The following is a 25,506-nucleotide window of genomic DNA, read 5'->3' on the forward strand; positions in this document are numbered from 1 at the left end:
CAAATTTTTGGAGTGTTTGTTCTAGATCTGTGAAGTATGCCCTTGGCAATTTAATAGGGATTTCATTGAATCTATATATTGCTTTGGGTAGTATAGACATATTAATGATGTTACTTCTATAAATCCATGAACACAGTAAATTCTACCACTTATTTATATCCTCTTCTATCTCTTTTTTCAATGTTCTGTAGTTTTCTGAGTACAGGTCTTTTACCTCCTTGGTTAAATTTATTCCTAAGAATCTTAATTTTTTTGTTGCAATAGTAAAAGGGATTTTTTTAGTTTTTCTTTCTGAGAATTCATTATTGGTGTATAATAATGCCAGTGATTTCTAGGTGTTAATTTTGTATCCTGCTACATTGCCCAAATCCTTTATTAAATCTAGCAGTTTTTTGGTGGAGTCTTTGGGGTTTTCTCTGTATAATATCATGTCATCTGTGAATAATGACAGTTTTACAACCTCATTTCCATTGGATGCCTTTTATTTTTTCTTCTTGTCTGATCGCTGTTGCTAGGACCTCCAGTACTATGTCGAATAAAAGTGGTGAATGTGGACAATCCTGTCTTGTTCCAGTTTTTAGGGGAAATGGTTTTAGTTTTTGCCCATTGAGTACGATGTTGGCTGTAGGTTTGTCATATGTGGCCTTTATTTTGTTGAGGTATGATTCCTCTATTCCTACTTTGCTGAGAGTTTTTATAAAAAATGGGTATTGGATTTTGTATCACATTTATTGATTTGCAAATATTTTACCAGCCTCGCATCCATCGAATAAATCCCACTTGGTCATGGTGTATGATCTTTTAAATATACTGCTGGATCCAATTTGCTAATATTTTGTTGAAGATTTTAGCATCTATGTTCATCAGGAATATTGGCCTATAATTCTCTTTCTTTGTAGTGTCTTTATCTGGTTTTGGAATTAGGGTAATGCTGGCCTCATAAAAAGAACTTGGTGTTCCTTCCTCTTGGATTTTTTGGAATAGTTTGAGGAGGATAGGTGTTAATTCTTCTTTGAATATTTGATAAAACTCTCCTGGAAGCCATCCAGGCCAGAGCTTTTGTTTGCTGGGTGTTTTATTATTATTATTATTATTATTATTATTATTATTATTACTGCTTCTATTTCATCAGTAGTTATCGGCCTATTCGGGTTTTCTGCTTCTTCCTGATTAAGTTTTAGAAGGTTGTATTTTTCTAGGAATTTGTCCATTTCATCCAGGTTGTTCAGCTGTTGGCATATAGTTGTTCATAGTATTTTCTTACAGCCCTTGGTATTTCTATGGTGTCAGTGGTTGCTTTACTGCTTTTGTTACTGATTTTATTTATTTGGGTTCTCTCTCTTTGTTTCTTGATGAGCCAGGCTAAAGGTGCATCAATCTTGTTTATCTTTTCAAAGAACCAGCTCTTGGTTTCATTGATTTTTTATATATTTTTTTAGTCTGTATCTTGTTTATTTCTGCTCTAATCTTTATTATTTCCTTCCTTCTACTTACTCTGGGCTTTTCTTGCTATTCTCATTCTCTATCTTTAAGTTGTAGTGTTAGAGAGTTTATTAGCAATTTTTCTTGTTTCTTGAGGTAGGCCTGTAGTGCTAGGAACTTCTCTCTCAGGATTACTTTCACTGTGTCCCATAGGCTTTGGGTTGTGTGTGTTCATTTTCATTTGTTTCCAGGAAGTTTTTTATTACTTCCTTGATTTTGTTGGTGACCCATTCATTGTTTAATAACATGCCATTTAGCCTCCATGTGTTTGAATGTGTGTTTTTTGTGTTGTTTTTTTTTTTTTTTGGGGGGGGGGTGTTTTTTATAGTTGATCTCTAGTTTCATGCCATTGTGATCTGAGAAGATGCTTGATATGATTTCAATCCTCTTGACTTTGTCAAGACTTAGCTTGCATCCTAACATGTGGTCTGCCTTTGAGAATGTCCCATGTGCACTTGAGAAGAATAAATATTCTGTATCTTTGGGGTGAAATTTTCTGTAAATGTCTATTAAGTCCATTTGATTTAGTGTGTCGTTTAGGGTTCCTGTTTTCTTGTTGATTGTTTTTGTCTAGAAGATCTATCCAGTGATGTCATTAATATGTTAAAGTTCCCTACTATGATTGTATTGCTGTCAATCTCTCCCTTAAAGTCCTCTAGAAGTGTTTTTACATATTTAGGTGTTCCTATATTGGGTGCATATATGTTTACCAGTGTTACATACTCTTATTGTGTCGAACCTTTTAGTATTATGAAATGGCCTTCATTGTCTTTTGTTATGGCCTTCATTTTGAAGTCTGTTTCGTCAGATATGAGTATTGCTACTCCAGCTTTTTGTTTGTTTCCATTTGCATGGAAAAATTTTCCCATCCCTTCATTTTCATTCTGTGTGAATCTTTTGTTCTGAGGTGGGTCTCTTGTAGACAGCATATATATGGGTCACGTTTTCTTATCTATTCAGCTACCTTATATCTTTTTATTAGAGCATTTAATCCAGTTACATTCAAGGTTATTATTGATAGGTACTTGTTTGTTGTCATTTTAATTCTTTATGCCTGTGTTTCTCCCTCTCTTTCTATTTATTCTTCTTACAACAGTCCCTTTAGCATTTCTTGCATTGCTGGTTTAGTGGTAATAAACTCCTTTAGTTTTTTGTTTTGTTTTGTTTTTTGTTTGTTTGTATTGTTTTTGTTTTTTTTTTGTCTGTGAAGCTCCTAATTTCACCTCCAATTTTGAGTGATAGCCTTGCTGGATAGAATAGTCTTGGATTCAGTCCCTTGCTTTTCATTACTTTGTATACTTCATGCCCCTCCCTTTTGGCCTGAAGTGTTTCTACTGATAAATCAGCTGATAGTGTAATGGAAGCTCCCTTGACTTTCTGTCTCTCTCTTGCAGCCTTTTAGATTCTTTCTTTGTCTTTAACATTTGCTATTGTAATTATGATGTGTCTTGGTGTGGCTCTTTGGGGGTTCATCTTGATTGGGACTCTCTACATTTCCTGGACTTGTGTGACTTTTTTCTTCACCAAGTCAGGGAAGTTTTCTGACATTATTTCTTCAAACAGATTTTCTATTTCTGCTCAGCTTCTTCTCCTTCTGGCATCCCTATGATGTGGATGTTGTTTCGTTTCATATTGTCCCAAAGCTCCCTTAAACTCTCTTCCTGCTTTTCTTTTCTTTTTTTAAATATATATATCTATTTTATTGATTTCAGAGAGGAAGGGAGAGGGAGAGAGAGATAGATACATCAATGATGAGAGAGAATCATTGATTGGCTGCCTTCTGCACACCCCACACTGGGGATTGAGCCGGAAACCCAGGCATGTGCCCTGACCAGGAATCAAATCATGACCTCGTGGTTCATAGGTCGACATTCAACCACTGAGCCAGGCTGACTGGGCTCTCCTCCTGCTTTTTAATTTTTTTCCAAATTGCTGCTCTGATTGGGTGGTTTTTTCTACCTTGTCTTCTAACTCACTGATTCAGTCCTCAGCTTCTTCTAGTCTACTGTTGAAACCTTCCAGTGTGTTCTTTATTACAGCTATATCATTCTTCATTTCCTCTTGATTCTTATTCATGTTGGTATATTTCTCATTTAGCTCCTTATAATTCTCATTAAGTTGTTTGTAATTCTCACTCAGATGTTTGAGCATCCTTATAACCAGTGATGGGCAACCTTTTGAGCTTGGTGTGTCAAACTTCGCCAAAACTGAGCATAACTCAGCTAGTGTGTCACTTTGAGGAAAAAACATTATTTCGCAAATGTTTCATCCTTAGGAGCAGCAAATGTTTCATCCTCGGCATGCGGCTGCCTCAGGAGCCGCATGTCATCAGAAATGGCTACGCATGTCAGTGCTGACATGCGTGTCATAGGTTCACCATCACTGCTTATAACCATGACTTTGAATTCTTTATCTGACAAATTACTTGCCTCCATTTCATTCAGTTCCTTTTCTTTCATTTGGGGTGTTTTTTTTTTTCTTTCCATATTCGCAGTCCGGTAGTCTAGGGAGCCAGGTGAGGAGGGTGGGCTCACAGCACCAAGTCCATGTGTTCAGAGGTGACTGGTCCCACTGGGTCACAGTGGTGCTCTGATCTTCTGGTGGCACCGGGTTAGGCACATCTGGTCTCTGTGGCAGGTCCATGTGTCCGGGATGCATCAGGTCACGTCTACCGGGCAGTGTCAGGCAGTGGGTCCATTAGCACAGGGGCTCCAGGTAAGACACAGTGGGTCACGATGACAGGGCTGGGCGCACCATGTCAAAGCGGGGGGACCAGTCATCCAAGGGCACCAGGCTGGGCATGCTGGTTCGGGGCAGCAGGTCCCTGTGTCCAGGCTGGGCCCATGTCAGAATGGTGGGGCGGGCCAGGCACTGCTGTTGAGGGCGGAGGGTCAGACCAGGGGCTGCCTGCTGGTACAGAGGGCAGACTGGTGTCCCACTCACCTCTGTGGTGGGGCAGGCGGGTTGCTCTGCTCACAGAGGGGATGGGGCAGGCTGAGCACTCGCTGATAATGAGGCGGAAGGCCTGTCTCTCCCTGTGGAGGGGGCAGCACCAGCCGGTTGCTGACTCTGCTCCCCGAGGGCAAGCTGGGCACTCAGCTGCCAAGGAGGAGTGTGGTCAGGTGCCCATTCACCAGCGGGGCCAGCCTGTCGCTCTACCCTGAAGGAGGCTGGGCAGGCCAGATGCCCTGTTCACCAATATAGCAGGGCAGGCCCAGCACACTGCCAGTTGGGTCAGCCAGCCAGTCCTCCAAGGTGCACAGTGCAGGCTAACTGAGCCGACATGACTGGTCTGTGTGCCCAGGGACTTCAGGTCTCAGCAATGGGGCTGTGAGCATCCGTCAGTGGCCTAGGGGCATTGTGGCAAAGTCGATCCCCACGGCCTCCTCCCACAGAGGACCCTGAGGCTCCCTCAAAATGGCACCCCCTCCCTTAAAGTGGAGAGAAGTTCCCGGATAAGCAGCATGCCACAGTGGCAGTTCCTCTGCCAGGATTGCCCCAGTCACCCCCTGAGCTCCCGCTCCGACAAACAGAGGCCCTCTGCCCAGCCGACGTGGCTCAGTGGTTGAACATAGACGTATGAACCAGGAGGACCTGGTTCGATTCCCAGTCAGGGCACATGCCCGGGCTGTGGGCTCGATCCCCAATAGGGGGCATGCAGGAGGCAGCCGATCAATGATTCTCTCTCATCATTGATGTTTCTATCTCTCTCTCCCTCTTCCTTCCTCTCTCTGAAATCAATAAAATTTATTTATTTATTTAAAAACAAATAGGTGCCCTCCCACACTCACACCCACACACACTCCCTCTCACGCACTCTCCCACTCACACACTCACCCTCACTCCAGACCTGCCCACCACCGTGTTCTATTCTAAATGGTGTTTTGAACACCTGTCACTACCCCCAGCCAGCTCCTGGGGAATGCCTGCAGGGACTCCGGGCAGCAGCATAAGGTCAGCCTCCCATGGACTGTGTGAAGCAGCAGCAGCTGAGCAGTCGAGGGAGGTGGACGACAGTTCCCAGCTCAGTTTCCGGTCTGCAGCAAGCACGCCTTCCACCAAGCAGCCTGCTCAACACCCAGTCAGGGCGCTCACATTCAGGGGGTTGAGATGTCTGAGCTGAAGGGGCCTGGTGCTGCTCAGCCCAACCCCATTTCAAAGATGGGAGGACTAAGGCCCAGACAGGGCAAGAACCCCATCGAGTTTAAGGAAAGGCCGCTTGGGCCCCGCCCCCAGATGGAGCCTGTCTGGCCCACCCCAGGGCCGGGGCTTAGAGCACCCGCCCCGCCCCACCCTGCCCCACCCCGCCCTGCCCCGCACCACCCCACCCCGCTCACCATGCTCGCCGGGCCTGAAGGAGCCACTCCACAGCCGCTGCTTCCCGGCCCACAGGTCCAGGTGGAAGGTGTCCCCACTGCTCACGTTCTCCATCAGCATGTCGCACAGGCACACGGCGCTCTCTCCATTCACAGGGACACACGTGTGGTTTCTGTGGACACGGGCTGTGTCAGGCTGGTCGTGCACGTATGGGTGTCCCCCGTACACGCCTCAAGGAACCACATGCTCTTCTAGTTCCTGGTCACCTGCCTCAAGGACCAGGTCAGGGGACTGGGAAGCAGAGCAGCCAGCCTGTGTGGTGGGGACAGTGGGCTAGGACTGCCGTCCCTGCTGCCACAGCCCCTCACCACACCCACATGGGCTCTGACACACCCCTGGCTGCGGCCTCGGTCCCAGGACTCAGCTCATCCCTGAAGGCCAGTGACAGGGAAGAACCGTGGCAATGGAGATTTTGTAACAGCACGTGCGTGGGGGAACATACCTCGGGGCGCAGCCTCTCCCGTGCACAGGGGACTGTGGCACATGCCCTGCCCCTGCACATCATCCTACCGTGACGCCCCAAACAGCCAACCCGTGTCTCATGGGCTAGGCCACGGGCGGCAAACGTTTTCCGTAAAGGACCAGACAGTGAGTATTCAGGGCTCTGAGAGCCAGACCATTTCTGTCCCCACTACACACTCTGCTGGTCAAGAGCAAATGGTTAAACACCCCCCTAAGGAGAGAATGAAGAAGGGGGGGAGGTAGGGAAGGGAAAGGGGAAAAGGGCAATTTTACTCCCTAAGCAGAGAAGCCAGCAGCCTCAAGGCTTAACAAGATGATAATGCCAGGTGCTTCTCATGAATTCTGGGAGGTCCAGCAAAGTAAAAGGGGACCTTGAGCATTAATCTTCACCAAAACAGTCAGCAGAGGAATCTGAAACCTACAGACAGGGGGGTATACCTCAGACCCCCACCCAACTCACTCTTCAGATTAGCTGAGGCCCGTCTGCCCTTCGTAAGCCAGAAGCATAGGTTTGCTTGCCTCGTTTAATAAAGGTGCATGCTTCAATTGTCTTAATAAAACAGTGCGATCAAGGCCTCTCATATAAATTCATCGATATGAGAAGACAAGGAGCGAGGCTGGGAGCAGCCCTCCCCCCCAGCCCGGGGGGGCTGTCCGGGAGCACCTCTGGTGTCGGTGAGAGGAGCTTCTAACAAAACTACCTGCCACCTTACTCTCCCTCACACGCGGGCAGGGAGTTCTCTAGAGAACACGTGGCCTGCATGGTGTCACTGCTCTGATGGCTGCGTGCTATTGTGATTTAAATGTCCTGGTTTCATTCCTCACAGGGTCCAGAGCGATCGCTACAGGCTGCCTGCACAAACGCTTTGGGGGTCCTTGCTAATTTTGAGCATGCTAGAGTCCTGAGACTAAATGCTTGAGAACTGCCTGGTCCAATATTCCGCCCACATCCACATGCCACAGGCCTGGGTGCGTGCGCTCGGAGCGTCATGACACACCCACCGTATCACACACTGCGCCCCGGCGCCCCAGCTCTAACCCGGGCCCAGTAAGAACCGCAGGGAACCGCATTCAGCACCCAACACTCCAGGGCACCACCGGGACCAGGCGAACTCAGGCCAACCTCCCGGCCTCCCCTCACCGCCCCCCTGCTTCCTCTCCCCGCACCCCCACCCGCCCCCGGCCCCCTGCCCGCCGCTGGCACAGGCTTACTCCTCGGGGTTCAGAGAATCCAGCTGGTAGGTCAGGCGGAGCTCGGAGCTGCAGTTGGTGGGGCCGCCCATCCTCCACTCACAGGTGGAGGTGCTGAGGTAGTCGGAGAAGCAGGTGGGCCGAGGCAAGACCGGAACACTCCCTGGGGAGACACAGGCCCATTACAAAGCAAGGAAACCACCGTCCCGGGACCGGGACCACCGTGTGCCAGTCTTCACAGAGCCTCCAGCTGCACTGAGGCGGCTCCTGAAGCTGAAGAAGTTCCCTGGGGTGCAGGGCCCACTGAGGGGACACCCCAATGACCTTTATGTGCTGCGGCTCACCTACTTGCCTTTGGCCAAATTAAAGGGAAAATACGTGGCAGTCTGAGGAGGGCGACCCGCCAACAGGCACCTGCCCTGCAGCGTCGTGCGGGAGGGGTTATCCCTGTGCCGCTCCCGCCCCCCCTCCCCCCTCTGAGCTCAGGAGGCTGATCCCCAGCGTCTTGTCACCCAGGTGCCCGTGGCCTCTGGCTCCTTGTTGGGTTCAGCCAATATCAAAGGGCGGGATGAGAGGCTGGGGTGCTTCGTCCAGCCACTCAGTGGCAGAGCAGATTTCAAAAGCCCAAGTGAGAGCCATGTAACACCTGTCCCAAGAGATGCGTCTTGAAAAAAATTCCCACAGCCTGCTGAGCTTGGTATCCCTCCTACTTCCGGAAGTTCATATGCACATTGGGTGTGCCGACCGGCTGAGAGCCATCACCCAGCTCCAGACCGCCCAGCACCTGGCCGGCAGGCATCTTGCTCCAGTGGCCAGCACCGGCCCAGCACCGCGGCCCTCCATTTGCACTGGTTCTCTGGATAGAGGACTTCCCATGTTAAGGAGAGTCGGGATATCTAGTAAACATCTCAGACTCTCCACATATGATTCCCCGATCCCCAAAGCCCAGATCCCTCTGCCTCTCAGAAATGACAGCCGCGCCCTTCCTGGTTGCTCAGATCAGAGCTCTCAGCGTCATCCCTGACCCTGCTCCCGCCCCGCATGCCAATCTCTCCAAATCTCTCTCCCAGAAGGGTCCAGAAGCCAGTACCCTCCCTCTCCTCTGCTGGGCCAAGCCCACCCGGCTTACTGCGGCGCCTCCTCCCTGGCCTCCCGGCCTCCACCCTTGTGCTTACAGACAAAGGGATCCCTATTTGTGTAACAACAGGTCATGTCGCTCCTCTGCTCAAACCCTCAAGGTCCTTCCTGACTTGGTCACCTGCCTCCCGGCCCCACCCCAGCTCCTCTGGTTTCTCCAGCTTTCCAGGCAGGCTCTCGGCTTCGGCCTCCACTGAGGCCCTCCCCCAGATATCTGCGTGCTCCCCCTCCTTCAAGTCTTTGCTTGACTGCCTGTCACTCATGAGGACTTCCCTGAGCACCTGTTTTAAATTGCAATCCTCCCCTTGACCCCGCTTTCCCAGTCCTCCCTGCTCTGCTCTGTATCGTCTTTTTCCACCACCTTCTAACAACCCTAGAATTAACTTATAATTTGGGCCATCTGTCATCGGCTGTCTCCTCCCACTACAGTGTAATCTCTAAGGCCAGGGATCTTTGTTTTGTTCACTGATTGGGCCTGGCAGGTAGACAGTCAATACATGTTTGCTGAATGAATTAATGAATGAATGAATGAATGAATGAATGAATGAGAGGTGGTGACTTACCAGAGCCTGCCGCCCACACCAGGATCAGGCAGCTCATAGGGAACGTGAGCCCAGCGCCAAGCCGCCCCATCGCCAGGTCCTAAGGCACCTGCGGAGAGACAGTGAGCCAGGTTAGTGCTGACTCGTGGTCCCCGCCGCCCCAGTCATCCCGAGTGCAGCCTTCAGAACTCGCCTTACTCCAGACACAGCCGTCCCCCACCCGGCCATTTGTGTCTCTGGCAACCGTGAGCCCTCCATGTTCATCAGAGATCTGTTCAATCATGAAACCCAGCCCAGATGCACGAAGCCCCGAGTGAGAGCCAGGAACACCTGTCCCCAGAGATGCTTCTTGGAAAAAGCCCAGCGCCCGGCTGAGTGTGTGTATTCCTCGGACTTCTGGAAGTTCATACTGCATATTTGCATGTAAAGGTTCTGATAAGTCCCGCAGTACAGAAGTTTCTTTCTTCATTTAACCCAACACTTACCAAATTTATTTACCCAACCTTCATTTGGTTGTGCGTGTGTGTGTCAAAACCCCTGAAGGATTTTTAATTCCTTGAAATATAATTTGGAAATGCTAACCTAACTATTCAACCTTACAGAGCTGGTTAAATAAATGATGGTATACACATGCAGTGAAGTATTAGGTGGCCGCTAAAGATGATGCTGTTGGGTGTGTTAAAATGGTGGCCCCAACTCTTCACTCCTGTGTCCATGCAACCTTGCAGTGCCCCCCCCCCACCCACCCACCCACCCACCGCTCTGGGCAGGGCGTTCCCCGGCATTTGGACTCTGGGCTCGCCATGTGACCAGCTTTGGCCAGCAGAATGTTAGCCAGAGTGAGGCATGCACAGGCCTGCTCTGGCACAGCCACTGCCTGGAGAGCGTGCCTGGCCTCGCCTGTTGGAGGACGGTGGCAGGCAAGTCCCAGCGATCCCCTTCCGCATTGGCAAGGGGCGGCTGCCCAGTCCTGTGGTGAGCTCACCCCTCCGCGGGGCTGGCAGCTGACCTTGCTGACCCCAGTGCATGAGCGAGCCCACGCGGTCAGGCAAGCCGAGGGCTGCGCCCACAGGCTGGAGCTAAGAGTCCCTTACACGGCCCTGCGGCGTTGTGCGTGCTGCTGACAGAGCACATGACCCCCGCCCCGACTTCGGACCCCACGGAGGGCCTTCTGTGCTGTGGCTTATATCCGTGAAATCACGTACCAGCCTCGCTGTGTTAACGACACACCACAAGACGTAATTGGGAATAAAGTTTGGAAGGTGCAGGCACCCAGAGAGAGAACACAATTCAAATCCCCCAAATCACAAGGCCAGCAACGCCCCTCACATGTTAGTCTCTATTCCTTCAGATTCGCTGCTATGAACATAGGGAGGTAAATATGAAACCTATTTACCGAACTAGCAACACCTTCTACATATGAAAGCTTGCGTTTTAAACTCACGGCATCATGAACATCACTCCACACAACAAAACTGAGCCCACAGCCGCGGGCCAGTGGTGCCCACTGTGGTGGGTCTGGCACTGGTTGAGCCTTGTTTACTCTGTTACCTTGTTCCGCACGGGGTGGTGTCTGCCCGTCCCTGGGGGACCCCACCACACATCTCTCCTGTTATCTCCTTACGTCCACACCTGCTCTGCCACGCGCTCCTGTGGCCCCTGAGCAAGCAGCTCGCCCTCCGACCTCAGTCTCCATCGCACCGGGCGCTGTGAGGACCAATGAGCCGACACACTGAGGCCTCAAGCCCCCGGGCACAGGAAGGGATGGGGAGGGCGCCAGTGGTTCTCATTAGGAAGATGCTCAGAAGCAGATCCCATCGGGCCACGGAGCGTCACTCCCCACACTCCTGGCACCTCATGCCAAATGCCCCCTACAAAGCACTGTCCTGGGGTGTGTTCCGGGCAATGCTGACAGTGCCCACCCTCGTTCCTGCTTGGGTCTCTGCCTTGGGGTCATATTCAGAAAGGCAGCTGCCCTGCACAGAGGAGGCGTGTCGGGAGCACGGTGTCGGGAGCACGGTGGGGGCTGAAGCCACAGCAGAAGCTCCAGCCCCTGCGGGAAGCTCTCCAGGGGCTTCGTCCCACGCGAAGGCTCTGCCAGCGGCCGCCTCCCTCCCCCAGCCCAGCAGCTGTGCACCTGGCTCCTGCCACCTGCTCGCCTCCACTCCTGCTGCTCCTCCGACACACCCACTCATGCCCACCCCACCCTTCCCTCTCCTGTCCTTTCCATTCATTTCCCTCCCTCAGCCTCTCTCTCTTATTTATTTACTCACAGGAATAAATTACCCCTCAATACTCCAGTGTAGATTTCAGGGAAATAAGGACATTCTCTGCATAGCCCCAGTGCAACCAGCAATATCAGGAAATTACACAGATGCACGTAAGCCGCTGACCCTGCTTTCATTTTGCTAGCGGCCTCCACAGCGCCCTTTGTCCGCCCAGGACCCAGCCGGGCATCGGGTCACCATGCGCCCCGGCGCCCAGGCCATGGCTTCTAAATCCTTTTCTGCTTTGACAGGAGCCAGCGCCCCTTGGGGAAATTCTGGCTCCAGGAGCAGGAAGGTGCCAGCCTGGATTGTCGCTGTGCCAGGAAGGAAGGAAGTGCTCAGGAATGCTGGGGACACGGTAAAGGACAGGAGTCAGCTCGAACGGTGCCCACTGGCCCACATGGGCACAACTGAAGCATCACAACAGACATTACAGAAACCACTGTAACCCCAGGAGTCAGAGCAGGGTTGCAGGAGTCTGCAGGGACAGGTGACAAGGGGGAGCAGGGACAGCTCTCGTCGCCACGGCAGCCTCTAGCTCCCACCAACCTCGTGTTAGTGATTTACTAATGAATGAGTCAGAATAACTAACATTATAATTTTATATAATCTCCCTCTATATTAAACCCTAATGTGCAAATAGACCAAACAGTGGAACATCCAGTCACTACGATGTGCGCTGACCAGCAGGGGGGTGTGCAGAACATGATGGGAGTCGGCTGCAGTGGGATGGTGGGCAGGTGAGTGGGGGCGCCAGACCAAGGTGGGGTGCCAGTCGCTGTCATCGGGGTGAGCCTCTGGTGGTTACTGAAAATTCTTTGCTCCCGTGCCGCGGTCCCGCTTGGTGCTCACACCTGCTGCCAGTGCCAGCCCTGCTTGCACCCACAGCTGGTGCTGGAGCCACCGCTCGCACCTGCTGCCAGTGCCCAGCGCTGGTGCCAATCACTTGGCGCCATCAGTGGCCCAATCGCCCCTGAGGGCTTCTCTGCCTCCCCCTGCTCCTGAGGGGCGATCAGGGCCGCAGCCACTCACACCTGCTCCTGGCACCAGCCCCAATCACTCTACGCCATCAGTGGGTGCAAGCAGGGCCAGTGTCGTCTACAAACCCCCATGAGCCACAGGTGAAGCATCAACTTAAACAAACAAAAACACCAACTAAAGCCATGTGAACAGAGATATGAGATCCAGGACAAGGGAGGTGACGGTGCCCAAACGCACCTGTGCTTCCCTCTGGAAGAAATGCTGCTGACTTGCAGCTTGTTGAGAGGATGACAACAGGCACGGAGAGGCCCCAAGGCCAGAGGGCAGCCTCATCATTCACTTAACTACGATATCTACCACATCCCTCTGCACAATTTGGTATTTTTCTTTTGTTAATCCTCACTCGCAGATATTTTTCCATTGATTTTTAGAGAGTAGAAGGAAAGGGGAGAGACAGAGAGAGAAACATCGATGTGAGACACATCGATTGGTTGTCTCTCACAGGAGGTACATGCCCTTGACCAGAATCGAACCCACAACCCTTCAGTTTGCAGGCCAACGCTCTACCCACTGAGCCAAACCAGCTAGGGCTCTCTCCACACATTTTAGTCATATTAATTCATTCAAAACTCAAAACAGCCCCATGAAGCAGGTGCTATTATTCCCCATTTTCAGATGAGGAACCAAGGCACAGAGCGGTGTGAGCGACGGCCCTGGCTGCAGTGTGGCAGGCCCGGCTGTGAGCAGGGCGCTCAGGCCCCAGAGCCTCAGCGCCCAGCCTCTCCCTCTGGCTGCCAGCAGAGTCCTTCATGTCCTGGGGACCACGGGCCCGTCTGAACATGGGTGCAAACTCCAATCCCTCTTTGTAGACAAGTGCAGGCATTTAACTTTGCATTCCACTTTAGGGGTCCACAGATCCCCTGAGCCCCTCCTCTGGGCAATGAGCAGATTTTGAGGGTCTTGGAACAGGGCTGTGGCAGGATTTTCCTCAGCCCAGAGTGGGGCTGAGAGAATAATGAGACGGGGCCACGGGGCTGTCCGCAGTTGCTGCAAACCTGGGTCACCCCAGCCTTCTCCATGCTGCTGGCACCCAGGCCATGAACTGCCCCTCAGGCCTTCACTGGCCTCCGGCTCTGAAGGTGTCTTCACCCCTAGGCACAGCTCCCCAGGGGTCACGGCCCGCCCAGGAGGAGCATCCCCACACGGAACACAGTCCACGCCCCAGAGCGAAGGCGGCCCATCCAAAGGGACGCTCTGCCTGATTCCATGTAGGTAACGTTTCCATGTGTGACGCTCCTGAGCGGCAGCATTGGAGAGGGAGAGCGCGTTACTGCGGGTGAGTGGGGGCCGGAGGGGAAGTGGGGAGGGCGGTGTGGCTATAAAAGGCATCACAGGGAGGGATCCCTGTGAGGACAGACCGCGCTGCGTCTAGCCTGTGGGGGGAGACACAGCTGTGCGAGCGATAGAACTGCACAGAATGAAGGCCTGCGCGGGGGAGGGAGTGCAGGAAAGCGGGGGGAGCTGCACCAGGTCCTGGCTGTGGCCACGCACCTCCGTTCTGGAAGGGGTCACCTGCGCGAAGCTGAGCGTACAGGGCGTCTCCGTATCATTTCTTACCCCTACATAGGAGCCCACAGCTGTCTTAAAGTGAAAAGTTTCAGGAAATAAGAAACCTCAAGGCCCTGCCACCCATCCACTGTCCCTCCCCCTCCCCCACAAGTCTGCATCCCACTGGCCTCTGACACTCCCGGCCCTTCTGTCCCGTGGAGCCTCTGCACCCAGAAACCCATCCCCTAACCAGGGCTGCCCCTGGTACTCATCACAGCCCCTGCTTACAGCTGCCATGTACTTATCGCCGTCTCTCATCACATCACTGAGGTTACACGTGTGAGTGCTGGTTTTATTTCAGGAGGCAGATGGCAAAGATAGAAAGATCCGACTGCAAAAAATTTTCACCTTCCCCAGGTCAAAACATGCCATAAAAAAAGCAGCAAGCAAGCAAAAGACGAGAAGGAGATAGCAATATACTAACTAGTACATGATGGAGGGTTAATGGCCTTAATATATAAAGAGGTCTTACAAAGCAATAAGACAAGCATGCCTGTAAGAAACAGAGGCAAAGGAGAAACAGCCCCTCTCGTTCTGCTGCGAGGTCCTGAAGTGGGCGTGTAAAAGATGGCCTGTGACGTTTAAGTGATTTGTCTTCACATGTAGAGAATGCAAGCCCAAGAGGGCCGAGCTGTGGTCTGCCGTGGGCATTACCTTGTCCCGGTGCCTAAACAGTGCCAGATCTGTGCCCAGTGTGTGCTCAATTAACAGCTATGAAATGAGTGGTTGGCTAAACTTCAGCAATAACAAAAATCAGTCATCTATTTTTAAACATGGGTATGTACCAAGCGTTTGCCCATAATGATTGCTATGCATTCGTAATGCTTATCACGTGCCCGGCATTGTTCTCAGTGCTTACAATGTATTAACCAATTTGGTTCTCACAACAACTCTACGAGGTAGGCACCATTAAAATCCCCATTTTCCAGATGAGGAGACTGAGGCGCAGAAAGGTGAGAGCACTTGCTTGTGGTCACAGCGCTAGAGACTGACCCTGGTCAGTCTCAGTCCAGTCCAGAATCCAGGGGCCTAATCACTGTGTCCTGCTGCCTGTGAAATGCATCCCCTGCAACCCTGGGATGTGGTGTCATTGTCCAAAGAGAAAAACCGAGGCCCAGAGAGGGGAGGTGACAAGGCCAAGGTCACGGAGTTGGGAAGCAGCAGAGTGGATGACGGCCTGAGCCGGGAAGACAGCAGCTCAGAGGGAGCGCCCCGGCAGAGAAACCCCTCTCACTCACGCTTTATCGGGGCAGGTGAGCAGCGAGCCTTGCAATGTCCGCGGCCAGCACCGTCCGGAAGTGACCGAGGAGGCGCTTCCTGAGCCCAGAGGATGTGCGGGCCTCTTGCTCCTCGCCTCACTGCTGACCACAGACCCCCGAGAAGGGCTGGATCCGCAGACAGGATGCAGCCAGGCCCATGACGAGAGGCCTGTGGAGGAAGCAGCGACACTCGGGGGCCGCGGGGGCCTCCCTTGGAGCCACCGGTCCCTAAAACTCCGCAGTCCTAGGCCGCCGGGAGCTGCCTCCGGCCTCGGGGACAGCGGGGCGGTAAGGCAGGGGGCCAGGGACACACTTCTCCCTGAGGCAGCAGCCTTCCCGGAACTGCTGCCTGGCCCGGGTTCCCAGAAACAGCAGCCGCGTCAACAGCCCCACCCAGGACAGTGAGACAGGCCAGGCCAGGGCCCAGATGGCGTGGGCTCAGCCTGCCCGCCCCTCCTCCAGCCCAGCCAGTGACGGGAGGGCTGGCGGCATGCTGGCTCTGCTGGAGCAAGAACCAGGAGCAAGAATCAGGAACTCAGCCAATGGAGCCCACCAGGCTCCTGCGTACCTACTGTGTGCTCCAGGTCCTCACCCATTCTCCCATGCCCTTGTGTGTCCTGGTTGCAGGTGTTTTCCGAGCACCTACTATGTGCCAGGTACTACAGATGCGAACAAGGCCATTCACTCATTCATTCCTTTCTTCCTTCTTCCTTTTGACAAATATTTGGGTGAGAAGAGAAGTTACTGGAAGGTCTGAGCAGGGACGTGACACCGGGACTTTTCAAACCATCCCTCGGGCTGTGAGGTGGGAAAGGCCTGCGGCCCGGGGCCGACACAGGGCCCGGTGAGGAGGCCGCTGCACTGGCCCGGGCAGCAGGTGTGGGGCTCGCACTGGGTTGTGGGGAAGGACTGGGGAGAGGGGCTGGGGCCTGGATCTGACTGAAGGTGGCGCCCACAGGGTGGAACTTGGGGTGGGTAAGAGGAAAAGGGGAGGAGCGAGGCCGGAGCCTGAGCGGGTGGAGCGGCCGTTTACCCGGTGGCGTGGACCCTGGAGGAACCCCGTGAGAAGCAGGCCGCAGAGAGCAGGGCAGCACCCAGGAAAATGTGAGAGGCAGCAGGAGGCGCCGTGGGTGAGGGGCACGCTGCTCCTCCAGGGGTGACCCAGGGAGGACGAACAGAATTCTCCAGGGGAGGCGGGAGTGTGGAGAGGGAGGACAATGTCCCAGAGGGCACCGCGGCTCCCTGAGGGCAGGGGACGGTCCTTGTCAGAACCTGAACCCCGAGCCGGGGCTGGCACACAGCGGGCACTCGGTACATGGCCACGTGCACATCACTGTGTCCTCACTGAGGCCGTGCACAGCCTCCCTCCATGCCACGCGCTGTTCAGATGCTCTAAGGCCCACCCCCCCTGAGGCGAGTACCATTATTAAACCCACTAGAGGCCTGGTGCACGAAATTCGTGCATGGGGAGGGTCCCTAGGCCTGGCCGGCGATCAGGGCCATCAGGTTCACCACCTCCCTTCCTCCCTGCCTCCTCCTTCCCGCACTCCCTCAGCACCCCACCGCAGCCGCTGGTCGCCCACCATGTTCCGCGCCGCCCCTGGTGGTCAGCACACGTCGCAGCGAGCAGTCGAACTCCCGAGGGGACACTTTGCATATTAACCTTTTATATATATAGATTTTACAGATTCTGAAGGCTCCTGGGAGAGAAGGAGGAGGGGAGGGACAAGTGAAGAGGGAGCGAAGGGCCAGGAGGACGCACAGCCAGTTCTCACCACACAAGCCGGCCCCTTGGCTGCAGCGATGGGTAGGAGAGGTCGGCATGGAGCAGGGGGTCGGCAGGGCCAGAGACAGCCTGTCAGCAGGCATGGCGAGCAGTCCCGACGCCCCCAGGCAGCGGGGGCCCTGAGGGAAGTTCAGCAGGAGAGGTGCTGTCCGGAAATCCCATCCACCGGTGTGAGCCGACCACGACCACGGCGACCGACCACGGGCGGGAGGACGGGCGCTGGAGCTGGAGGGGGGGCAGGCTCCGCCCTGCCTGGGAGTGGGCGTGGCAGAGGCAGTGGCTGCTGGTGGCAGCTGGGGGTGGAGTGGCCTTGGCGGGCAGTGGCGCTAGGAAAGGAGCCAGCTTGCTGGGGGAGACCACACACTCTGTAACACTGCAGACACGTGACTTCACACCGGCGGTTGCCCTGGAGTCATCCAGGAGGCCCAGGTCCCGGTGGCTGGGAGGCCACGTGTCCCGGTGGCTGGGAGGCCCATGTCCCGGTGGCTGGGAGGCCCATGTCCCGGTGGCTGGGAGGCCCAGGTCCCGGTGGCTGGGAGGCCCAGGTCCCGGTGGCTGGGAGGCCCAGGTCCCGGTGGCTGGGAGGCCCAGGTCCCGGTGGCTGGGAGGCCCATGTCCCGGTGGCTGGGAGGCCCAGGTCCCGGTGGCTGGGAGGCCCAGGTCCCGGTGGCTGGGAGGCCCAGGTCCCGGTGGCTGGGAGGCCCATGTCTGGGTGGCTGGACTCAGGAGGAAGCTCGGGCTGGAGACAGATGTGAGGCACCAGCTGTGGCTGAAGGCCGGCGGCTGTGTAGTGAGCCACGACTCTGAGAGGAGCAGGAGAGGCTGGAGCTGGGGCCTCCTCCATGGCAGGCGGGCCAGAGCCCTGGAGGGAGGCGCCATCTCGGGAACAGGCTGGCATCTTGTGCCAACGGCCACGTTATGGCAGTGTGTGCCCTTGTGCCGGCTGTGGACAGGCTGAGTCCGAGCAGCCAGTGGGGCCCCTGGGGAGGCACAGGTGACTCCATCTAGGATTCTGGAGGCCACGCCATCGGTAGGAGGCCCGGAGGCCCGGAGGCCCGGAGGCCCGGAGGCCCGGGGCGGAGGCTGAGCCAGCAGCCCTCCAAGCCCCCCTCCTGCTTCCTTTCTCTGCACAGCACTTACCCTGCAGCACATCACACACGCACCCTTCCCGGCGCTGTCCAGATGCCCACCGGATGCCAGCTCCCACAGGGCCAGAGCCTGTGCCCGCCACCTTCCTGCTGTGGCCCCAGAGCCCAGGCCAGTGCCCAGCACAGGGCGGGCCCACAGAGCCTGTGAACGGGAGAATGACTGAACAAACTCCCCCTGGCCGTGCGCAGGGCGCCTGGGCAGCTGGCATGGTCCACCTCTCACTGCTGGATAACACTGACCACTCCTGGCCGGAGTCCCCTTAACGCCCTAATGCAGGCACGATGGGCCACCCGGAGAGCTGACCTCCGGGGAGACGCTAATTGGGGCATTACCACAGTTATTACTCATTTCCTTGGAGACAAGACGCATGACGTCAGGCCTCGGGGCGCTGATTAGACGTTGGCTGTGTTACCGACAGTCACTCGTGAAGTCCTGGCTCTCAGGGGGCCTCCTCCCTGAGGTCCGCAGACGTCACCACAACTGCCCGGCCTGTCCCCTGTCCCTCCAGCCATTAGAGGGACAGGAGAGGCTGGATACCGGGGCCCCCTTCATGAACCGGCGGCCGGTCCCCCTGGAGGGAGGCGCCATCTGGGCACAGGCTGGCTCCACCTTCCCCGTCCGAGGACCATGGCAGGTGCTGGCTGTTATTCTCATCCCATTGGGGGGGGGGAGGGTAAGAGGGGGTGGGGGACCAGGGGCATGAGCTCCAGATCCAAGGAGGTGAGAGTCTCTCTCCTCTCCAGGCTCTGCGGGAAGTAATGAGTTTTATAGGGAGGGGACTCTGACCACCCGGATCATGTCCAAGGCCAGGCTGATCTCTTTACCGTCCCCTGCGGCAAGAAGAATGACTGAGAACTCCGGCTGTGTCGTCTGAGAGAGAAGTACTGGGTAGTTGTTGGAGGGCGATGGTCGTCCCTCCAGGGGCAGAACCGGAGCCAGGACGTGAAAGCTCCTGGGAAGCTGATTGGCTCCATCTCAGGAGAGATCTTCTGCCGGGCTGCCCAGCGGCGGGGCGGGGCCGCGGAGGCCGCTGCTCCATCCCTGCAGGCAGGCTGGCCGTGGGCTCGGAGGGCTGCCAGCCGGCCGGAGACCTGGTGTCTCTCCTCCCGAGAAGGGCCTGTCCCCTCCGAAAAGGCACCACACGTCCTGGCTGCTCGGGAGCCGCAGCCTTCCTCCCCTCTCAGTGCCTGCGCTCCCTTATCTCCCACCAAGAAACCCCGTCTCTGCCTCCACGCCTCGTGGGGATGGCTCAGCACAGCGGCTACGAGCAAGTGAACGACTTCCCGCTCAGCGGCCTGGGCTTGAATCCAGACTCTGCCCCTCCTCAGGGAAATGGGGAGACACCCAGTGCTCCCCCAGCACAGTGCCTGCTACGGAGTGGGGCCTCCACTGGTCCTGTGCCCCCCCCCCCCCCGCCCCCGACCCCGCGTCCCCTCTGCTTGGGTGTGTCCTCACTGTCTGGCCCTCGGGAAGGTGCTCACTGGTAAGTGATCATCTGTCATGCCACTCCTGGCCTGACCACGTCCACAGGGCTGCGGGCTGACCCACAGCAGGCGGGCACACCAGCAGTGATCGCAGCAGCAGGCGGCCCTCGGCATTTGAGCCCCGTTTCCATTATGTGTTTAAACTCAGTGGTGAAGCCCTAGCCGGTTTGGCTCAGTGGATAGAGCGTCGGCCTGTGGACTGAGGGGTCCCGGGTTCGATTCCGGTCAAGGGCATGTACGTTAGTTGCGGGCAGATCAATGTTTCTCTCTCATCGATGTTTCTAGCTTTCTATCCCTCTCCCTTCCTCTCTGTAAAAAATCAATAAAATATATTTTAAAAAGAAAAATAAAATAAACTCAGTGGTGAAGACTGAGGACCCTGAAGCGGCAGGTCTCAGCCCTGCTCGCCACCTTGCAGCTGTGCCCCTGGACGCGTTACTAGACGGTTCTCTGCCTGTTTCCTCGTCTGTGACGTCTGGAGACGAGCGGGTCCTGCTTTCTACAAGTCCAGTGAGATCGTGCAGGCACCGGGCTGCTGGGGGCTCCCGATGGCCCCCCCTCTCCGCCTGGCTCAGTTCCATCCAACCGCATCAGCTTCCTTGTTGTGGGTCCCACACACCGAGCGTCCCCACCTCAGGGCCTTCGCACTTGCTGTTCTCTTTCCGGGATAGTCGTGTGTCTTTACTTCAGGTCTCAGCCCAAAAGTCAGCCCCTCGGGCTGTGTCCCCAGCCCCTGGCATGTTCGCTGAGTGCATGAGCCCGGCGCTGGCCTCAGGACCGTCACTCTGAGCGTGTGGGCTGCTCTGCGGGCTGGAGGCTGCTAGTCCCTGCACACGTCCTCCCCTCAGGACACCTGCTCCACAAACCCGCTGGTGACCGCCCGGCAGGCCCAGCACCCAGGCCGCTTCAGCTGAGACCCCGGCTTTCTTCAGCAACCTGGAGGCGAGGGGCCCGGGGCCCAGAGTGAGGATGAGTCCGCGGAGCCCCGGCCGAACCTGAGGCACCAGCGCTTCCTGGAAAGGCTCAGACGTGTGAGCCGAGCGGCCCACGGAGCAGGCGAGCGGTGGCGGAAGCGGGTGGGCGATGGAGACCTTCTCTACTCCCCCCTCTGCCCGTCTTTAATGTCCTCCTCAGGGAGGCCATGGCCCGCGTCACCCTCTCCCCTTCCCCTTCGGGCGCTGTCACTGCGACAGGACATCGCAGGTCCGCGTTCCCTCAGCGAAATCCTGGGGCCAGAAGCCCTCCGATTATACAAAGGTCACCGTGAACAAATACCCGCCGACGGAAGCCCCCCTCCCCCCCACGCAGCACCCGGGACCCATCACAGGGACATCCCTGCAGGATGACTCGCTCAGCGAGGGGGAGAAATAAAGGCCCAGTGGCCTCAAGCTGAGCTCGGGTCAGGTCGTGAAAAAGCTTGCGGTTTTCTGAGCCGGTGGCTTCAGGAATTACAGATAAGGTTGGGGTCCGTGAGCATGTTTGTAGGTACGGCCTGTCTTCTCAGGTGGAATTTAAGCTCAGGAGGGCAGGGACCTTCCAGCGCTCTGTTGGCAGCACCTGGCACCTGCCTGCACAGGTCCGTGCCCAATACACATTCGAAGAAGAAATGAACGAGGAAGCCAGGGGTTGGACATGGAGAGGTGACTCTGTCCTAAATGGGGCGGAAACTGCAATCACTGAGCCAAGGGCAAGGTGCCTATAAAAATTATCTTGTGAACACCTGCCCCACCCACACCCATTTTACAGACAAGCAAACCGAGGCTCAGAGAGGTTTAGGCAGCTGCCTCCAGATCACAGATGCGAAGCAGCAAGCTCACATCTGAACTGGGGCCCTGCCTTCAAGCCCATCTCTGTGCCTCCAGCTCAGAGGAGCAGAACAACTTGCTGGAAGTCACACAACAAGCAACGGGAATACGGCCCAATTGACGCTGGCTCCTGCAGGACCCTGCAGCCACCGCTGGGTTCTCCCATCCCCTCTGGCAAGGGCAAGTTCATACAACATCCCCGCAAGCCATCGGCCTGTCTTCCAGACCAGCCAAGGGAAGTCTGGTCTCACATGGCCAGGTATGCCTCCACAGGGCCGGCCATGAGGAATGCTGGGAAAGATGTCCCTCTTGGTCACCCCAGCAAACTGGGACGGTGAAGAACACAGGCTGGGGAGGGAACTAGGTTCGAATCCCTCCCTGTCAGTCCTACACATGGGACCTTAGGCAAGGTCACCACACACATCGCTGATTCCCAGTTTCCTCACCTGCAAAATGGGCAGACTAACCCCATCCAATGGGGTTAATTTCTTAATATTTAACAAATGCATGGTGCTTACTCTGTACAGGACATTGTTCTGTATGCTTGACACTTATTTTCAGCATCACTACAACCATATAAAGTAGTCACTATATTTTCACAAATGGGGAAACTGAGGTCCTGAGAAGTCAGCTACTTAGTAAGTAACAAAGCCACTCTCAGCCCCAGGCAATGGAGATACAGACCCCATGCTCTGAACCTCTGGGCTGTGCTTTTTTCTTTTTTTTTTTAGTTGTTAATCCTCACCCAAGGACTTACTTTCCATTGATTTTTAGAGGGAGTGGGGGGGGAGGGGGAGAGAAACATTGATGTGAGAGAGACACATAGATTGGTTGCCTCCTGCACGAGCCCTAACCGGGACCTGGGCATTGAACCTGCAACCCAGGTATGAGCCCTCGACCAGGAATCGAACCTGTGACCCTTCCATGTGCGGCCGCTCTAATCACGGAGCGACACTGGTCAGGGCCAGGCTGTACTTCTTGACAGTAACAATAGACATGAGTGTTTACTGTGGATGGACTACGTGTTGGAAACTGTGTTTCATAAGATGCCCGACTTTACAAATGTGAGGAATGGCGCACCGAGGGGCCTCCGGTCCCTGCCCCCTCCCAGTGCACGGGAAGCAGCCGAGGGCAGTGAGCTGTTTGAGCCAAACGCCTCCAACCTGGGGCGGGTCAGGGGGGAGGGGGAGGAGAGAGGGTCCAGGAAAGGTCCTCTTCCCACTTCTCTGACACCTCACTCCAGCTCCTTTCTGAGTCTGAGCATCAGGAAACGGGACGCTGGGCGGACAACCTCCCTGGCTGCTGGGCTTTCTGCAGCCCCGGGCTCCGCTGTACAAACACCAGCACTGAGTCACTGCTCTGATGTGGAAATCCTGAGGTCACCCCACACCTGCTGGGAAATGGTGTGTCGTAACCAGGGTGACTCGCTAGTGGGTTCCCCCTGCTGCCTTCCCTGGGCCTCCCTCCAGATTCAACTCCCAAGGCCGGGTGGGGCCCAGGAGTCTGCATGGCGGCTCTTAGGGCTCAGGCAAAGGCAGGACACACGGGCCCACGCCTCAGCAGGGCACTCGAGACCTTCTACAACGTGGCCACGCCCGCCTTTCCATCCCCTCTGGCTTCTCCCTGCTCCCCAGCACCCCACGCCACGCCTTTCACACTTCCCAGCCTTTGTCCACGCTGTTCGCACTGCCAGCATACCCTCCCCCCATGCTCCCCTGCGCGGCTCTCCTCCTCTCCCTCGGCTGCTCAGGGTCCTGCCCCGTGAAGAGCTGATCACCCCCCCCTGTGCTCCCCCGCCCAGAGGGAGGCCTCCTCAGGGCAAACACCAGTGCCCAGGGCAGCACTGGAGCAGGGCCAGTAGGAGCCCTGTGAGTGCTGGGAGGGAGGGATCGGCTGGGCTGGCCCCTCCCGTCCACCCTCAGCATCCTCCTCTAATCACAGGTTGGACTAGCCGAGTTCAGGGCGCTCTGCAGGACTCTGGAACCCCCTGACTGTGGGGGACACCCTGGCCATATGGACACCCGAGCCTCAGTTTCCCCAACAGACTTTAAGGTTTTAATAAAGGCGCTGATGTCCCAGCAAATGCTCCAGCTCCTAAGAGGCCACCCATTGGGGAGGAGCTGCAGGGTCACAGCTCACAGAGGACTGGGGCTCAAGCAGGTTAGAGCTGACCTGGGGTCGAGCTGTAAACCCCAGCATCGGCCACCGGTCCCTGGTCACAGTCCCTCCTGATTATAGAAAATACTAGAGGCCCGGTGCACGAAATTCATGCACGGGGGGGCGGGGGTCCCCGGGACCCCTTGGGGGATGTCCAACAGTCAGATATCCCTCTCACAATCCTGGACTGCTGGCTCCTAATCACTCACTTGCCTGGTCGTCCCTAACTGCCCGCCCCCGCCAGCCAAGTCACCCCTCACTGCCCCCCCTCCCCGCCCCGCCAGCCTAATTGCCCCCAACTGCATCCCCCCCACACTGGCCTGGTCTCCCCTAACTAACCCCACTGGTGGCCTGGTCGCCTCTTACTGCTCCCCCACCCCCCACCAGCCTGGTCGCCCCACGCAGCCTGCTGTTCAGTCATTTGGTCTTCCCTCACTAACCCCCCTGGGTCCAGGGCCCCCGCGCCTGGCCTCACTGGCGGCGGTCCTCGCACTTCCCGGACGCCGGCCACGCGCCCCTGGTCGTTGGAAGCCATCTTATGCGGGTGTGAGGGTTAATTTGCATATTACCTCTTTATTATATAGGATAGATTTGGGGTTTTGTTTTTAAATCCAGATTCCTGAGTTTATTGAATCTATCTTGGGGAAGGGGCCTGGGAGCCTGCAGTTAACAGATCCCCGGAGAATTCGTTCATGGGGCAGTTTGACAAATACCATGGTCAGGTGGAGGCAGCGGGCTCCGGCGGCAGACTGCCCGGGTTCCCACACTGACCCACGCTTTCCCGGGGGTTATTTATGCCGCCGGTGCCAACGCGCCCCGACCTGGAAAATGGCCATGATGCATGGCACGAGGAGAAAGTATTCTGACTTAACTCCAAACACTGTCAGCGCCCAGGACAGCCCGCACAAAGGTGTCCCAGTGCTGGGTCCACCCAACAGCATTCAAATGAGGAGGCCAAAGGTGGAAGGCCGTGTTTCCCCAGATTCTTGGACCTGGCAATCAATTCACAGTTTTCAGGACTTTCCCAACCCTTCTCTCCCCTCCGTCCTCACCAGCTGCGGTGTCCTGGCCGAGGTGGCGGCCCAGGACCGGCCTTACCCCGCAACCCTGGCGTTCCTAAACCCCGAGAGACCGTCTCAGATGCACGAGTTTGGGGGGCCCGCCGGGTGTCCGAGCATCCAGGGGTCAGCCTGCCTTCCCAGCTCCCCGCCTCGGCTGCTCTTGGGCGCCATGGACGGAGCGGACGGCTCTCCGAAAGGCGAGAAGCCCGAGGGCGGTCCAGGTGCAGGTCGGGAGGTCCAGGGCCCCCGCGCCTGGCCCCACCGGCGGCGGTCCTCGCACTTCCCGGACGCCGGCCACGCGCCCCCGGCGAACCCCGGCCTCCGCCCCGCACGGACCCCGCGTCCTACCTGGGCGCTCCAGTCCATTCCCCAGCCGGCGCCCGAGCGGGAAGTGGGGACCCTGGGGTGGCCCAGCCTACGGCGATGCGCGGGGCTTTCCTGGGGCTGGACCGCCCGCCCCGCCTCCCCGCGCACGCCCCGCCTCGCCTCCCCGCCCCGCCCCCAGATTTGCATGCACCTCCCCGCGCCCGCCCCACCTCCCCGACCGCACCGCCCCCGCTCCCGCACCACCTCCCTGCACGGCCCCGCCCCCCCGGCGCACGCCCCGCCCCCCCGCGCACGCCCCGCCTCGCCTCCCCGCGCCGCCCCCAGATTTGCATGCACCTCCCGGCCCGCCGACGGCTCCGAGTCCGCGTCGCAGTCGCTGTCCCTCCGCCCCCGCGAGCCTCGAGCCGGGCCGCTGACCTTTCCTGGGGGCG

General features: G+C 56.3%; 1 protein-coding gene across 5 annotated transcripts in view; it reads right to left on the minus strand.

Moving 5' to 3' along the window:
* LOC307112825 (interleukin-4 receptor subunit alpha-like) overlaps positions 1–25,216 on the minus strand; it is a 45,592-nt gene extending 20,376 nt beyond the window's left edge. For 2 of the 5 annotated variants that reach the window (XR_013814756.1, XM_079793887.1), the window contains exons 1-4: positions 15,286–16,728; positions 9,213–9,300; positions 7,534–7,675; positions 5,820–5,971 (exon numbers count right to left, since the gene is read on the minus strand). Coding sequence is in view for 4 of the 5 variants with exons in the window: in XM_079793887.1 (XP_079650013.1) it covers positions 5,820–5,971; positions 7,534–7,675; positions 9,213–9,282 (364 nt within the window). In the remaining variant the exon portion in view is untranslated. Of the gene's footprint in view, positions 1–5,819; positions 5,972–7,533; positions 7,676–9,208; positions 9,301–15,285; positions 16,734–25,096 lie in introns of those variants that run through there. The other 3 variants (XM_079793889.1, XM_079793890.1, XM_079793888.1) reach the window with 3 other exon arrangements.
* Positions 25,217–25,506: the final 290 nt, after the last annotated feature.

This window comes from Cnephaeus nilssonii, assembly GCF_951640355.1.
Source record: "Cnephaeus nilssonii genome assembly, chromosome: 2".
NCBI lineage: Eukaryota > Metazoa > Chordata > Mammalia > Chiroptera > Vespertilionidae > Cnephaeus > Cnephaeus nilssonii.